Source organism: Mauremys reevesii, linkage group 11, assembly GCF_016161935.1.
Source record: "Mauremys reevesii isolate NIE-2019 linkage group 11, ASM1616193v1, whole genome shotgun sequence".
In the NCBI taxonomy this organism is placed as follows: Eukaryota; Metazoa; Chordata; order Testudines; family Geoemydidae; genus Mauremys; species Mauremys reevesii.
The window spans coordinates 58,526,424-58,543,951 of record NC_052633.1 but is presented as its reverse complement, the minus strand read 5'-3'; the positions used below and the strand labels follow the sequence as shown (position 1 = coordinate 58,543,951).

The 17,528-nt window shown below is 40.1% G+C and overlaps 1 protein-coding gene across 3 annotated transcripts in view; it reads left to right on the top strand.

Annotated features, from left to right (window-relative positions):
- The window catches only part of THSD7B (thrombospondin type 1 domain containing 7B), a 733,398-nt gene that overhangs the window by 493,812 nt on the left and 222,058 nt on the right, over positions 1-17,528 (top strand). For all 3 annotated transcript variants that reach the window (XM_039494616.1, XM_039494617.1, XM_039494618.1), the window contains 3 exons: positions 5,534-5,725; positions 10,445-10,679; positions 13,568-13,683. In XM_039494616.1, coding sequence (XP_039350550.1) covers positions 5,534-5,725; positions 10,445-10,679; positions 13,568-13,683 — 543 coding nt within the window. The remainder of the gene's footprint in view (positions 1-5,533; positions 5,726-10,444; positions 10,680-13,567; positions 13,684-17,528) is intronic.

Below are 17,528 nucleotides of genomic sequence, written 5' to 3'. Positions count from 1 at the left end.
CGATAAACATGGGTCCAGTCAGCAAACTCTGGGAAATTACTGCATCCAAGGGAAATCATGAAACTCGGAGTCGTCTTTTCAGATGTACCCTATTGTAGTTTTCCATGGAAAATAAAAAATGCCCATTATATATTTTTTTATATGCTATCTTTCTCAGATTCTATTTTGCTAGCAGTCTAAAAAGTGCACACAGTGAATATGACTATAAATCTAATCAGTTAAGCAAATGTTTTAAAATATCTTTATGCATTTTGTGGCAAAGTCATCTATCAAACCATTGAAATCTGCCTCTTTCTGCTGAAGTGGGAGAGCCATGAACTTGCACTCAAAGTGCTGCTGCTGTCACTGTCATTTGGCTGGAGTCAGAAGTAGTAGTCAGGGTGAAGAATTAGAGAGGGTGGTTGTGTTCCTGGCTCGCTCTCTCATCCAGTACGTGTGGCACATCATAGCTGTCTCCCTCATGAATTCAAAATTAATGAGTACAAGCGCCCTCCTCCAAGCTGGGAGCAGAATCCTGCCATAACTCATCCCTGATGAGAGCGATGCCATGATCTGAGTGAAGTTGCACATACTCTCAACAGGCCTGATCTGAAGTCAATAGAAAGACTTGAATAGATTTCAGTGGGCTTAGCAGAGAGAGATTACTGTTTTCTGGGGCCCTGGGCCAGAGCAAGCTGGGGCCCCTCCCCACCCCTTCTGTCTGCAGCCTCCCCTCCCCCCAGCGCCCCAACCCCACTTCCTGGCAGGAGTGCCAGATGGGAGGAGCAGGCCAGGGTGTGGGGTGCCCATTTTTCCAGGACCCCCTAATTAGCCAGGGCCTCTGGGCATGGTGGCCTGGTGGCTAATATGCCACTGGGGCTTAGGATCAGGCTGTCTATTACGTTATGCAAGACACCTGAATTCTTGTGCCACAAACTACCCCTTGGAAAAAATCGAGAAAAAAAAACAGGACCCACTTACCACCACATTCTGCATCAAGAGGATTAAATCTTGTTCAAATGGTTTTAGTTGGTCTGGAAACATTTTAGACAGATCGTACAAGGCACAGCACAGATGCTTTCAAAGGCAACGAGGGTTCAAGCACAGAAACAAAAACCAACACATTTTGATCTGAGGCCCAGCTTCTCTGTCCAGCATCGGCAGCCACTCACAAGCCTCAAGTCCACTATGTAATGTAGACAACTCCCTGCCCTGTGAGAGAAGAAAAGGGGGAGCTGGTGCTTGTAGCATGGCATCTTGGCCTCAAACCCAGTTAGTCCATTCCAGCTCATAACCCTGCTGCTGACTATTTGAATGCTTTCTTCCTATGAATATAAATAACAGAGGATAGATGAATGCAGATACTCACCTAAATTATGTAATCCTCTAGCATTATAGCACCAATGACTTCTTAAAATCCAGCCTCACCTGGATGTACACGTGTATGTTACTCACTGCTGCAGAGGCAAGCTGTCAAAATGTTAGCAAGGACGTGGGTATCATAATGACTTAGGGAGACAAGTATATAATTGAAGCGTGGCTTAAGGTTTTGGTTTTTTCCACCTTGGGTATAGGCATGATGTTAGCATCCAGACCAAGGGTGATAAAATGGACTCTTCTGAGGGAATGATTAAACATAGTCTGTAGGTAGAGAGAAAGGAACTTGCCAAGTGCAATGTAGAAATAGTCCTAAATTCAACAGGACCAGAGGCTCTCTTTCAGAGAAGTTTTTGGATTTAATTTTATTATTCAGCAGGCTAGAATAATAGAGTGATCAGGGATGTCAAGTCTGAGGGAGAGGACAAAAATAAAATATTTTTTATGTCTCTGATAGTCTGCCTGCTAGATTCTCTATTACTTCTCATACCATGCTTGGAAAGTTTTATTTGTACCTCAGGGGCAATGAGTCTGTCATTATTGAGGGATATGAATGCAGATACTACTGTGGTCCTACTGACAGCTTTAAGCAGTCTCACTAGTAGCCCTGCCTGTCTTATTTACTCACTGGTACATGTGTTGTCTTGCAAAAGCAATAGAGATTTCTACCTGCTTAGTTATAATTGCATCCTCAGCTGCCTTGCGAGACACACAACTCCCATACTGTGTGAAATGGGGAAAAGCCAGCTTTCTTTTGCAGCTGGCAGTCTAAATTTTAATTTTTCCCTACTTCTAATTAGGCATAGGTACTCCTTTGTGTTTTTCCCAGATTCATATGAGGTAAAGAAACCTAAAAGGAAAGGTTTGCAATTATCCTAAAGGTGAAAGATGTAACAGTCAGAGTGAGATTGTTACTCATAAAGAGCTCGAGTTGAGCTTTAAAGAATTCAGATATGAGAGCGATTCAACAAAGTTACCAAATCTTGTCTTCCTGCCGGCCTACATATTTTGCGTACACACCCGTATCCATTCATATCATTAAACAGGAGGGTCAGGAAAAGTTTTACAGGGGAATGATTCAACAAAGCTAACCACATTTCTTTTGAATCCATTTACAATTATAGTTTGTGAGATAAAATTCCATCAACAACAAATTATGTCTGCAAAAAGGTACATTTCAATGTTATATGGAATGTTCAAGATTCCTATATGGTTTGTGTAACAAAGTTACAAATAAAATGATTAGGAAATTCTGCTCCATTATTTTTTAAATGAAGCTATTCATTTGTTTTATCTTGCTTTAGAAAAAATAATAGCTCTAACAACAATTGGTAAATAGATGCATATTGAAAAGGGGATTTGTGGTAGTCTTAATGTAGACTAGGGCGACCAGACAGCAAAAATCAAGACAGGGGGTGGGGTGTAATAGGAGCCTATATGAGAAAAAGACCCAAAAATCAGGACTAACCCTATAAAATCGGGACATCTGGTCACCCTAATGTAGACTTTTATGATCCAGCTGCTTTGCATCAGACCAGTAGTGTAAAGTAGCTGGAAATCCATCTTAACTGGCTACCTGGGGATCCTCTTTGTGTCATCCCTCATTGTGATAGAACTGATGTAGCAGCTGTACTCCATCCCCACACTTTCTCACGTGTAGGAGGCATTCTGGAAAGAAAGGAGGTGTGGCTAGCGTGTCACCATGCTCCTGATATCTCCAGCTATCAGGCTAAGGGCAACTGGGCATCAATGACCCTGGAAAGCCCCAGGATTTGGCGAGAGGGGCATAAAGGTGGCTTAGAACCACCTTTGATCCATCCTCTTGATTTGCACTGAGCTTAAATGGACAAGACAATCTAACCCTCAACTCTCATTCCTAGGGAAATCTCTCATCATTACCCTAAATTCACTATTGTCTTAGAGACTTGCTATTATTTCATTTTGTTCTTAATTGTAATTTTGACATCAGAAATGTTGTTGCTTGATAGTGAGGTTATGAAAATCTTTGTTAAAGAAATAAATTAATTAACTGAACACAATGCTGTGTTTACTCCCCCACTATGTTTTCATTGTGTGCTTTGTTTGGGGTTTTTAATCACATACTGTCATGGCCTGTGTGTTCTATGTTTTGGGTGAAATCCTAGCTCCACTGAAGAATATGGCAAAACTATTGTTGACTTCAATGGGGTCATGATTTCACCCTGAGCCTTAACAGTTCAGTGCTGTGAGCCCTCTTCTTGTTTTCAAACCTCTCCATAGACTTCGTCTGCCTACCATCTCTGGCCTCAACCTTCTGCTCTCTCACCCGTGTCCTCTCACTCTCATTCCTCCATTTTTTTTCTTTACATTGCTCTGCCCACCTCCTGCCACAGGGATTACAATCTTGGCATTGCTACCAGGTGTCCCACATTTGTTCATGGTTCCCTTGGACTCCCTGGTGCAGTCTCTCTCCTCTCCTACGTGAGATCTAGCAGCTCTGTTTGCTTAGGCTATGTCTACAGTAGCAATTTTATCAGTAAAACTTATGTCATTCATGGTTGTGAAAAAATTATACCAATTTACACCAATAGAAGAACTGGTGTGGACAGAGCTATGTCTGTGGGAGACACTCTCCTGCCACTCATTGAGGATGGTTTAATTATGCCAACGGAAGAGCTCTCTCCCCTCAGCATAGAGCGGCTACACAGGAGACCTTACAGTGGTGCAGATGCATCAGTAAGTTTCCTAGTGTAGACATAGCCTATGTCTCTTAAGGTTTAAGTGAGAAGTACTCCAGGAGCTGGCACTCCACTCATTCTGCCTACGCTCCAGCAGAGGTATCAAAACATCAGCTCCCTGGTTTGTGCAAGCAAGAAAGGGGCATATACAATTTGCATTGCTGGATACAAATCCTATAGCTGCAGAATTTTGGTAAATATGGGGCCCTGGTAATAACTGATTTGTATTGTTCCATCTGAAGGTTATTCATTTCATTCCCTCATGATTGCTATCTCCTAGATTTTTATAAATCTAAAAGGCTTAGTTATTAGCAGTGTTCTCAATTCCCCAGAAGCTGGCCTAAGCTTGTAGATCAAATATCAGACTTAAAACAAATTTTTGTTTTGTTTTTTCAAGGTGTATATATGTCAAACGCTTTTAGTGCTTTCTTTTCAACAGTTTTTTCCATACTGTTCTACACACGTATACAGATTTTAAGACTTGTCTACACTTAAAAATCTGCAGCAATGCTGCTGCAGTGTTTCAGTGAAGACTCTACTTACACCGATGGCAAGGGTTCTCCCATTGATTGATGTACGTACATCACCCAGGGCCGGTGCTACCATTAAGGCGAACTAGGTGGTTGCCTAGGGCGCCAAGATTTGGGGGCACCAAAAAGCAGTGCTACCAATTTTTTTTTACAGCGTTACTCCCCAAGCGCACGATCGCCGCTCCACTTCTCCCTCCTCCCTGGCTTGCAGCGCCAATCAGCTGTTTGGTGCCGCAAGCCTGGGAGGAGAATTAGAGCAGTGTCGGTGTGCTTGGGGAGGAGGCTGGGGTGGGGAGGTGCGGCATGGCTCCCTGGGCCGGGGGGATGGGGAGCTGCCGCAGGGCTCCCCACCCCTGCTCACCTCTGCTACACCCCCTCCTCAAGCACGCCATCGCTGGTCCACTTCTCCTGCCTCCCAGGCTTGCGGCGCCAATCAGCTGTTTGGTGCCACAAGCCTGGGAGGGGAGGAGAATTAGAGCGGGGGCGGCATGCTCAAGGAGGAGACAGAGCGAGGTGAGCTGGGGTGGGGAGCTGCTGCACGGCTCCCCGGGGAGGGGCGCCTCAGGGCAGAGCGGGGGAGCTGCTACGGTGGGAGCGCCTCGGGGCAGGGGTCGGCAGGGAGCTGCCGCAGGGCTGGGGGGGGCGCAAGGTGGAAGTTCCTTGCACCGGCCCTGACATCACCAGACGTGATAGCTAGGTCAATGGGAGAATTCTCCTGTCAAGCTAGTGCTGTCAACACCAGGAGTTAGGTTCGTTTAACTGCATTGGTCAGGGGGGTGGATTTTTTACATCCCTGAGCAATGTAGTTATACCAACCTAATTTCCTAGTGTAGATCAGGCCTGATTGTGTATGCAACATAGAACATATTTGTTGAAAATGGTCCCACTCACCCCACTTTTTTATGCTTAATTTTATCTTGTTTGTTTCAGATGAAGAAGTATCACATACCCTTTGCTCAGAGCTTCTCCATCCTGAAAAGATGGTTTGTGAAGTACCGTGTGCGATGGACTGTGTTGTTAATGACTGGTCAGAATGGTCATCTTGTTCCCACTCATGTTCCAGTAAAAATGCAGAGGGGAAACAAAGCAGAACTAAATCTATCCTGGCACTGCCAGGGGAGGGTGAGTAGAACTGCATTTGGATAAGACCCAAACACCAATATTATAGTCATAATTAATAATACTGCTCACAGAGATGAATCTTTGCACTTACAAAAATCTGTGCAAAGATTAATCTGTGTGTGGCTAGATTATACCCATTGCTAATATAACTATGTTTTAATGAAAGATATTTAATAAATTTTATTCTGTGGATTATTTGATTTTTAAGGGGCAAGTTCTCAGCTAGTGGAAATTGTCATAACTCTATTGATTTCAAAAGAGTTATCACAGTTCGCACCAGCTGAGGATCTGCCACCCCTAAAAGAGGAATCACATGCGTATGCGTGTGTGCAATGTTTGTAAAGAACATTGGGATGAAAACTGCTATATAAGTGTAGACAGAATGGCAACTGTTATTAAAAAAGACTAAAAGGTGGCAAATTATTAAAATAAAAAATTAAAGTAAGCTGCATATTTCCCATGAAGGTAGCAATATGTTCTGAAATGCAAACAAAATAGATGCAGAATTTCAAAAGCAAAATAAAAACCAGAATTGTTAATTTGAAAGAAAATACATGTGCAAATACGCATGCTCTATAATCACAAGAATATATGATCTGAAAACCTAAAATAGAAGTGAAATGCTTTGAACTGAAGACTTTGAATTTCTCAAAAAGAAATAAAACATAAATAACAATCAAAAGCCACAAGTCTTTCTGAACATTCTGAACAATGAATAAAACAGTCTACTGTACAATACCAGGAAAAGATAAATACTGCTGTCTATCAGGATAAAAAGGGAGAAAAGGACAATAATATGACTTTAGTGAGACAAGGAAGGAGAGGTAATATCTTTTATTGGACCAGCATCTGTTGGCAAGAGAGACAAGCTTTCAAGCTTATACAGAGCTTTCCTTCATGTCTGAGAAATGTACTCAGAGGGTGTATCAACACAGCAAAGAAAAACCCACGTCTGGCCCATATCAGCTGACTCAGGCTCATGGGGCTCAGACTGTGAGGCTGTTTCACTGAATTTCATATGCCATTTTGTTGCCCAGTCACCTGCGTTTGTGAGATCCCTTTGTAACTCTTTGCAATCTGCTTTGGACTTAATTATCCTGAGAAATTTTACATTGTCTGCATACTTTGCCACCTCACCGTTTACCCCTTTTTCTAGATAATTTATGAATATGTTGAACAGCCCTGGTCCCAGTACAGACCCTTGGGAGATCCCTCTATTACCTCTCTCCATTTATTCCTACCCTTTGTTTCCTATCTTTTAACCAGTTACTGATCCATGAGAGCACCTTCTCTCTTATCCGAATGACAGCTTACTTTGCTTAAGAGCCTTTGGTGATGGATCTTGTCAAAAGCTTTCTGAAAGTCCAAGTAGACTATATTCACTGGATCACCTTCATCCACGTGCTTGTTGATCCCCACAAAGAATGAGTAGATTGCTGAGGCATGATTTCTCTTTACAAAAACCGTGTTGACTCTTCTCCAACAAATTATGTTCATCAGGATTATCAGATACATAGTTCATCACTATAGTTTCAACCAATTTTCCTGATATTGAAGTTATGCTTACCAGCCTGTAATTGCCAGGGTTGCCTCTGGAGCCTTTTTAAAAAATTGGTGTCACGAAGCTATCCTCCAGTCATCTGGTAAAGAAGCTGATATAAGCAATAGGTTACATACTATGGTTAGAAGTTCTGTAATTTCGTATTTGAGTTTCTTCAAGAACACTTGGGTAAACACCATCTGATTCTGATGACTTATTGCTGGGTGACTTATTGCTGTTTAATTTATCAATTTGTTCCAAAACCACCTCTACTCACACTTCAATCCAGGACAGTTCCTCATATTTATCAGCTAAAAAGAATGGTTCAGGTGTGGGAATCTCCCTCACATCATCTGAGGTGAAGACTGATGCAAATAATTCATTTGGCTTCTCCGCAATGGCGATGTCTTCTTTGAATGCTCCTTTAGCACCTTGATAGTCCAGTGGCCTGACTTATTGTTTGGCAGACTACTTAAAAAAATACCTATAGTTTTTGTGTCTTTTACTAGTTCTTCACATTCTTTTTTGGCCTGCTTAATTATACTTTTACACTTGACTTGCCAGAGTTTATGTTCCTCAGAAGGATTTGACTTCTAATTTTTAAAGGATGCCTTTTTGCCTCTAAATGCCACTTTTATTATGTCAGTTAGGCATGATGACATTTTTGCTCCTCTTACTTTTTTTTTTAATTTGTGGTATATATTTAATTTGAGCCTCTATTATGGTTTTTTAAAAAAGTTTCCATGCAGCTTGCAGGCATTTCACTCTTGTGACTATTTCTTTTAATTTCATTTTAATTTTCATTCATGTGTCATTCCCCTTTTTGAAGTTAAATGCTACTATAGTAGGTTTCTTTGGTATTTCTGCCCCCCCCCCTCCAAGATGTTAAATTTAATTACATTACTAAATGATTAAGCTATATTCACATCTTGGACATGATCCGGTGCTCCACTTAGGACTTAATCAAGAATTTTATGTTCCCTTGGGGGTTTCAGGACTATCTGCTCCAAGAAGCAGTCATTAATAGTGTTTAGAAATTTTATCTCTGCATCATGTCCTGAGGTACATGTACCCAGTCAATATGGGGATAGTTGAAATCCCTCATTATTATTGAGTTTTCTGTTTGTATAGCCTCCCTAATCTCACGGAGCATATTGCAATCACCTCGGGCTCTGGTGATTCTTCAAAACCCACTACTGGGTTTTCCCCATGGTTACAAGTTCAGATTCCAAACCGGAACAATCAGGACTATTTCACTGTTTCCTTTGTACATTCTGGACCTCTGATCTTGGCCTCATGTAACAGGTGATCAGCAGACAATGGCCTACTCCTATGGATGGAACTTCAAAAGTCTGGGATTTTGCATAACTGGGGGTAGGAAATTTGCCTTCATCTCCCCCTAGATATTCCCCAGGAAAGCCACTTGATATTTGTTCTGAAAGTCCATTCTTGTCTAGCACATTGTTCAATATAGTCCTTTGAAGCCCCCCTTCCCAAATCCTGATCTCACATCTGTCTCATCTCTCACCTTGAGAAGGTACATACAATCCTGATCCACAATAATACATAAACCATTCATTTAATACAATAGACATCAAAGATATTTAAACATAATTCAAAAAGGTCTCTGACATACCAGGGCAGAGTCCCGACTAATGGGGGGCTATGTCACACCTGCTCTGCAGCCTTGGGTGCCTTGCAATGCCTTGCTGTGGCAGCGCCCACCTGGGCCACTCACAAACAGCCTTCCATCATTCAACCATGCCCTCAGTGTCTGTGTGTAAATGCAGCCTGCCGGCTATACCCTGGCTCTCACTAGCCTTGGCAACACAATCCCAGTCCTGGATCTTCCCCCAGAAATGTATATCCTGTACTGTGCAGCTCTCTTTTGGGCTGTACAAATATATTAAGTCTGTTATTTCTTTAAGGGAATAATATGCCTTCTTATTATTTTAAATAGAGTACCCTGACACTCCAACTTAAACACACTGGATTAGCTGAAACAGTACAATAAATTTATTAACTACAAAGAGAGATTTTAAGTGAGCATAAGTAATGAGGCATAGAGTCAAAAATGGTTAAAAGAAAAATAAAGATAAAATGTTTAGTAGTATCTATTTACAAAACTCTTAATTGCAAAGCAAACTTTTTCACCATATGCTCCAGCAGATTGCTGACCAAACTCTCAGGACAGGACCCATCCCCTAGAGTCCAGTGGCTGTTTCCTTTTGTCTTCTCAGGTGCAGAGTGAGGTGGATAGGGAGAGGGGTGTCTTGGAGGGTTTACCCCCTTCATTTTATAGTCCTGCCCCCCCCTTTGAGAAGCATTTCCCGTGGGAGAAGATGAGACACACTTTAATGAAGAAAGAAAACTCCATGCTGTTTCTTTGCTAAAATGTAGATTTTTGTCCCTGCCCCCTTTCTTTTCAGAGAATGGCCACTCGGCAGGTAATTGTCCATCAGCCTTGTGGACACCTGCCTGAGGCATAAGCTTGCCCTTTGTCTCTGAGGAATTGGTTTAGCCACTCCCCAGCCTTATCTGGGAAATATACTTCAGTCATGATTTCAGTTTATGTTCATAGCTTTACATATAATGTTGCTATGTGCATTTTTTTTTCATATTATCGATCAGAAAGTTATGAGTTTTTTTTTTTAAATTATACCTCACCAGGCATACCTTTGTAGAAATGTTCTTATAATAGTGTGGTGGTGTGAACACAGGTGTATTCTGTCACAGTGCCACAAGGATATGGCAGGAAATTGCTGTATCTGTCAGAGTGAACATATTATAAAGGTAATATTTAAATATAGTTGTTGGAAAGCCAGGGTGATGCTGGCATTTAAATGGAATCAATTAGCCTATGAATAGTGGTAGCAGCATGGGAAATTGGAAATCTACTTCACACATTTCAGTTTCCATTGTTTGTTCCTCAGAATTCAATTTTGTTCAAGGCTCATTTAATGGGGAAGCAGTATTTTGGAAGGCTGTTACTATAGCCATAAATGTCAAAAACCGACCGACCAACTTCTTTCTTTCTTTCTTTCTTTCTTTCTTTCTTTCTTTCTTTCTTTCTTTCTTTCTTTCTCATAAAACAAACTTTATATTTCCACATGTGGTATCCATCCACAATGTTCTCTTGATTATAATAATAAATATATTATTCTTTTCACTACTTTCAGGTGGGAAACCCTGTCCTCCTCACCGGGCCCTACAGGAGTATCGCTTATGTAATGATCACATTTGCACACTGCTTTATTGGGAAACATCTCCATGGGGTCCTTGTTCTGAAGACACTTTGGTAACTGCCCTCAATGCTACCATTAGCTGGAATGGAGAAGCTACTTGTGGAGTGGGCATGCAAACACGGAAGGTCTTTTGTGTGAAGAATAATTTTGGCCAGGTTACAAATAAAAGGTATTGGGAGAAAGAGGTTCTTGCAGATGCAGCGTTGACTGCATTGCTGGAGTAATTATTTGTAGTTGCAGTACATTAAAAATGCAAATATTCAAATGTGTTTTGGGAAAACTGAAGCTATGAAAGTATTTTTATTGCTAGCTTAATTTTCCAGCTTCTGAGAGAGGATCTTTTTATATAACAAAAAATGAATGGATAAACCAGTTTTATTTGTAAATGTAGCAGTCAGTGGGTCACAATACAGTTTTTTTTCAGTGGCTGAAAAAATTTACAATGGTTAATCTATGATTCTTATTCTGACTTTTTGCAAATGTTTTTGCTGCTAGGAAGTTGTGATTAAAATATAACCTGGAACGGAACATAACAGCTACCAACCTATTTTTAACAAAATCCTGTTAATAAAAGAGGAAACAGTTCACTTGGAAGAGTTGATTTGTATTGCTATTTCAATAAGTACACTAAAACCATTTATTTAGCACTGTGTATATTCTGAGCTTCTACTTTGTTTTACTAACCCAGGAAATGAGATGCACAGATAATTTCCCCAATATAAAAAAAAATCAAGCCATCGCTTATTCCTTGCAGCCTCGTTTTAAATCTTATTGCATGTCTCAAAACAATACTGCTAAATATGGGCAGGCTGTGGTCACTTCAATAAAGTTAATTAAAATTCTTGAGGTTAATGAAATTAATTGAGCAAAGAAGAGAATGTCTGGTACCCACTAATGTACGGTAAATTTATCACCATTAAGTTATACCATTTGTAGTGCCATATAATGTGTAAAATAGTTATTTGTCCCCATCCTCTGCTTACTAGCTAAGTGGAAATGGAGCTGAAATGAGAAAGTAAACACTTGGGGAGAAGGGGAGGATGGATCTAGGACTAGCAGAGGAGGAAAGAGGGAGTTTTTATAGAGAAAAGACTTGGGTTGTAGTATGAGAGAAATGGAAAATTATAGCATGCACTGGGATCTTCAGAATTCAGCACTCTTGCATTTTAAGGTTTCAGTGGAAATGTTTTGTTCAAATGTAATTGTATAGTTACAATAACATTCTAATTGTGAAGTGTAATGGAATGGATTGTATCAGAAAATGTGGAGGTCATTGAGCCACTAAGGAGGATCTCATTGGGATGATTTTGTTCCTCTTTATTCTGCACTTCAATGTGTTTTACAATGGCAACCCCCTTTCCCCCTAAATAATTAAATTAAAGACACAAAACCAAACCTCTTTGAAGTTTCTCAAAAGCAGTTTCTTAATTAAAGAAAGGACTTCCAGTATTTCAGAAGGAAAGAAGTAACTAGTGGAACTCCAAAAATGATAGAAAAGTGTAAAAGAGGTGATAAGAGATTAGAATAACCTGGTGTTTCCAGAGAGGAAAGGAATAGTACTCTATTAAATGTATTGACTTTGAGCCCTGATCCTGCAATAAGCGTCACATGTTTGGATCTCTTCACCTATGTGGAAGCTCTTTACAGACTTGGGGCTCCTGGCAGTAAAATGGCGAATTTTGAGACCATAATGATAGTAATATAACAGAATAATGGTTAGTTTTTAATGTATTTTACAGTATATAATTGTTTATTAAAATTGACAAGTTAGGTGTTAATATAAAACTGCTGAAGCAGTAGTAAACTAGCCGTGTGGCTTCAGGAACGTAATTTATCCAAATAAATAATCTTTGTGTTACCACACTGAATTTTTTACTTCATGCTTCTCCCCCACCCTCCCATTATTTGAAAAAATGTAAGCTGAAACATAACACACCACCTTATGAAACTGAAAGCCACTGAAAATGGGGTATAAAAAAGAACACTGAATAAAAATAGATTGCAGTGGCTTATATACCACTGCATTCTAGATGTAATGAAAGAAAAAATCATTGCACACTGAGAATTCTTTCTTCCCTCTTGAATATTCATGGTTATTGAATCAATGCATTTCATTGTATCTCTTTTTTAAAAACCTTGTTTGATACTTTTAAGCAGTACAAAAATGTATTAATAGTTCAGTTAGCTGAATTATGATTTTCAGATTTAATTTTGTTTCTAATATCTTTTAGTGGTACAGTAATATACATATAGATAGATATTTAGTTATTGGTTGGATGTGTTCAGGTAGGTGATGAGTATTTCCCAAGCAATCTTTCTACATGGATATAAATAAAGATTGTGAAAGGCTAATTCTGTTTTTATTCTCCCACTTAGAACAGCTGATGTTCCTGATCACAGAGAACTGCCCCTTTCCCCTTCCACCCATGATTCAAACATGGAGCTTCTTGCATCTGATTTTTTTCATTAGAATATGTATTTCATGTTTAAATTAGGAGTCTGAAATTGACTGCAAAATCACAAAGATCTATTTACTGTAGTCTACTGAGAAAATTATAGACACAAATTCCCATAAAGATATAGACCTAGATCTTGAGTTGTGCCTGAAGAGTGCTCAGTGCAGGTCAGGAGGGGGATTGCAAATGAAGCTTTAAGACACCTTTGAACTTTCCTAAAGCAAAGGTTGGTGAAGGCTGGGCCAAATCCTACGTACAATTTAGAGTAGCCTGAAGGTGAGTTGTAAGTTGTGCTAGCTGCACACAGATCTCAAGAGTTGTTCTGGGAGCCAGAGGTAGCTGGGGTGTAATATTAGGCCTAGTATGAACAGAAATGAGCTTAGAAACAAGCTAGATAGTAAACCTGGAAGGTTTTCAAGATGTAAAGAACTGAATTGTTGTACTTGTTGGCTATGCATTATGGAGTTCAACCACAACCATGTGCATCCTTTTTTTATTACTTAGCTGATGGAGTGTGTGTGTGTGTGTGTGTGTGTGTATACACACACACACACACTATTTTAGGGACTCTCATATGTTGTATTTACAATTGTATTGATAGGTGTCCAGATTCCCTCCGACCTGAAACCATGCGTCCATGTCTGCTCCCGTGTAAAAAAGACTGTGTTGTTACCCCTTTCAGTGAGTGGACACACTGCCCTACGACATGCCAACATGGTAAGATTCTGAAAATGAGAATAAATAAGATTTTAAGCAAACCTGTTCACCTCAGCCCACCCAGGCAATGGTTTTCAAGACCAATAAAGTTTCACAGGTCTTTATGTTTACAGTATGTGTTACCTTGAATAGATGAGTCCATGAGAAAGTAAATGGGTAAGTTTTTTTGTCTCCAACTTTTATGCATGGTCAGATAAATATTTGTACCCTTAATCCCTAATGATTATTAAACTACAGAATGGCCAGGCCATCAGAGACCTTTCTATACTAATAAATTTGTTGTTTAAGCAACTTTTTAATGTTTTAAAATTACTTCATTATTACAAAATAATGTAATGGAGTTTATATTTTATTCTAACTTCAGGTTAGCCCTGTTTAATCAAAGTCCTAGTTAAAACAAAGCTGTGATACACTCCCCAGGTTTTCAAACCTGGCTGGCCAGCATCGCCTCACAGCATTAGAAGTGAGATCTAAAGTGTAGACTTTCAGACTGGTTGTTAGGCTCCCCCTCTTCACCTGCCACCAGGCCTACTGGAAAGTTTCAAACCATCCCTCAAATCTTCCACTAAATAGCATTATGTCTATTTAAGAGGGAGATTTTCAACAGTGCCTAAAGGGTTTAGGAGTTCAAGTCCAACTGAAGATGCTTCAGAAAATCTACCCCTATATGATTTTCAAATCATTACTTCCATGTCTGTCTGTTATGAGTCCAATCCCACATTCTTTGCCCAAGTAAAACTCTCACTGATTCTACCCATTGGACTCTGTGATATGTAGTGGACTCCACTGGCTGATTTGGGTACGTGAAGCTGTGCTGTACAGGGCCACAACTCCTGATTAGAGTGTGCTTTTGGATCTGGAATATAGCTACCGTGTCTGGTCAGGTGACAGTCCTAAATGGAATGTGGGGGGACAGAATGGCCTCACTGAAAGCTGCAGGATTAAACCCGGGAGACTCTATCACACCTAGGAGTGCAACTCAGGAAACCTTGCTCCCACAAGGGTCTGGCTGTGGCAGAGTGGTGAGAGGAAGTCAGGGTAACAGGTGAAGCAGGGATGCTTGTGATCTCACTCGGAGATCCTGGTTGCTCACAGTTTCTGGCTGAGCTAGAACTGATCCTGCAGTTCTGGCCTCAGCCAGTGACTGCTACTGTTGGCAACTTGAGCTGCTGGCGTTGGGCTGCAGTTGTGGCTGCCACCAGCAGTGGCCACTGTGGGGCTTGTTGGCTGGAAAGGGACAGTGGGGTTAAGGGAGGCTTATAGAAGGGGGAGGGGCATCGGGGGTTCAGGGAGGCTTGTAGAGGGGGGAAGGGGGCAGTGCAGTTAAGGGAGTCATATGGAGTAGGAGGGGGGCAGCAGTGGTGAAGGGAGGCTTGCGGAGGCAGGGGGACAGCAATGGTAAAGGGAGGCTTGCAGAAGGGGGATGGGGACAGGGACAGCAGTGTGGTTAAGGGAGAATGGGGTGGGGGCAGTGTGGTTAAGGGGGGGCTTGCAGAAAAGGGATGGGGAGGGGGCAGTGGGGGTTAAGGGAGACCCTGTAGGGTGTTGGTGGCCCCCTAGTAAAGAAATTTGAAATGTAAGTGGTCTTTATTTGAAACCTGTAACATTCTTATGCTTATAATTTCAAAAGTCCTTATTGCTATTGTCTTGATATCTATGAAATCAGTACGTTAGCCAACATATATTTGACTCCAGCCCAAACTTTTAGAGGCACACCAGGCTTGCATAAATAGATTCCCAGCTTTGCTGATTTTAAAGCACCATTTATCACTTTCATTTACCAGATGAACTTTGATACAGCGGGTCTTTAGTCTCCTGTGTTTTCAGGGATCTGTTGTCAGCTTTTATGACCAATGCAGTATTTTAGTAGTTGTTTGGATGAAAGTGCTTGTTGTTATCAAAATACTTTCATTTTTGCTACCAGCCTCCTTGCCCTTTGCAGATTGTCAGTGGACTACATAGATTAGTCCCGGTTAGATTTTATAGGTAAATGAGTTGCTTTTTAAAAAGTGAATCCTGTTTTAATTAACAGTTTATTTTTAGATTAAATAAACTATATATAATGAAGTAGAATAAATTACCTTTTAAATTAGTTTGTTTATTAAATAATCCTCTACAATTAAAATGAGAATAAATTATTTATTTAATTTACTTGGCAGTGTTATCGTTTTAATATAATTCTAAATTAAATCTTCTCAGTTGTGGGAGTTTGTTGCTTGCAGATTTGTTATTGATATGGCTGCATTGTAAAAAAAAAATTCATTTGCAGTGTGCAGTTAAAACAAACCTGATCTGAAGTTTACAAGCCATTATATGTATATAGGTTGTTAAGTTTTTTGTTTTTGTTTTTTCTGCTTTTGTTTTTTGTAGAAGAGTTTTATTTAATGAAAACAATATGCAGATTGCAAAGGACTAAGCTACAGCTCAAGCAAGAGAACGTATTGCATTACAGATTTAAAATGAAATGTGTACCAGTATAACATCATAGATTAGATTAATCTGTACTTGCAAAATTCAGTTTTACCAATTAAGCTGTTTGTGGTTTATCTTGTAAAACTGCATCCAACTTTTCTAACATTAAAAACTGGTATTTTCCCTCCATTTAATGTTATCACAAATCAGGTAGCCTTTTGGCAAAGGATTATCACACAACTCAGAAATGCAGGCAGCATTTAGGGCAACCACAGACACATGGAATACATAATTCAAAAACGAATTGCAATTGAATCACATACCTGTGATGAGTCAAGAATACAAAGTTTGTTACAAGTAAATTTATTGATTCTCTGCCATTTCAAATACTCTAGGGTGACTTCTGTTCACCCTTGTCTCCTATAATTGGTGTAATTGGTCTCTGAGGATGAAAGTGAAAATTATAACCAAAAAGGAATAAAATGAAGATTGCAGAATGTTCACCTCTAGAGTTACTCAATAACCTACAAAATGGATGGTGTTTGCACATGGGAGATGGCTACTTTTATCACAGATGATGTGCTTCAATGATTTGTCAATAGAGGTCTAAAAGGGGGAGGGGGAGTGTTAGAATGGGAAGGTCACATCCCTAATAAAAATATTGCAATGGGTAGTGAAGGATCTATCTATTGTTTCTTGAACCTTGTAGTGCCCTTACATTTTTTGTCTCCCTCTTGAGAAGAGATCATTCCTGAGTGTGTTGGGTACGCAGACAATATCTGTGTGAATTGATATGCTGTAAAGCTAGGAATGAGTAGGGGTATTTATCCACTGATTTTTAATAATGAAAGACGACGATACACGTCCTAAATTATATTACAGACGGCTGGTGTAGGGAAGATATTTTTCACTGCTGTAATAGTAACGTTAATAAGAAAACATGGTAAGATTATTTCATGAGCTTTTGATTTGGTGAATTGTGTTGCTGGGGAACGTTAAAAGACTGATATCACACACTGGAGCCTGCTATTGTATGTGCAGGGCATACACAAACTCCCCTTTATAGCTGTGTCAATGTATTTAAGTCTGCAGTGCCCCTGCTGTTCCAGGCTGTGGCTGTCTAGAGTAAAGACTAGCAATTTCACTGTAGTTTGGTCATCTAGACAAGTGTTCATAAAATACTAGATAATAGCTTATTGCATTTATTTTAACAGTGATTTACATCAGATTTAAAACCAAATGGAACAAAGCCTGGACCCTGTCAGAATGTTTTTTTTTCCCTCGGATGCTATGCCTATTTTTTTTGTTCTGAAGTTATACTGTCATAGGTGGGGCTGGTAGAGGGGCAAGGGGACTGGGAGCTGGTGAGGGAAATGGGGGTGGAGAACAGAACAGGTAGCTATTTGGCTTGGGAAGGGATCAATCCAATTAGG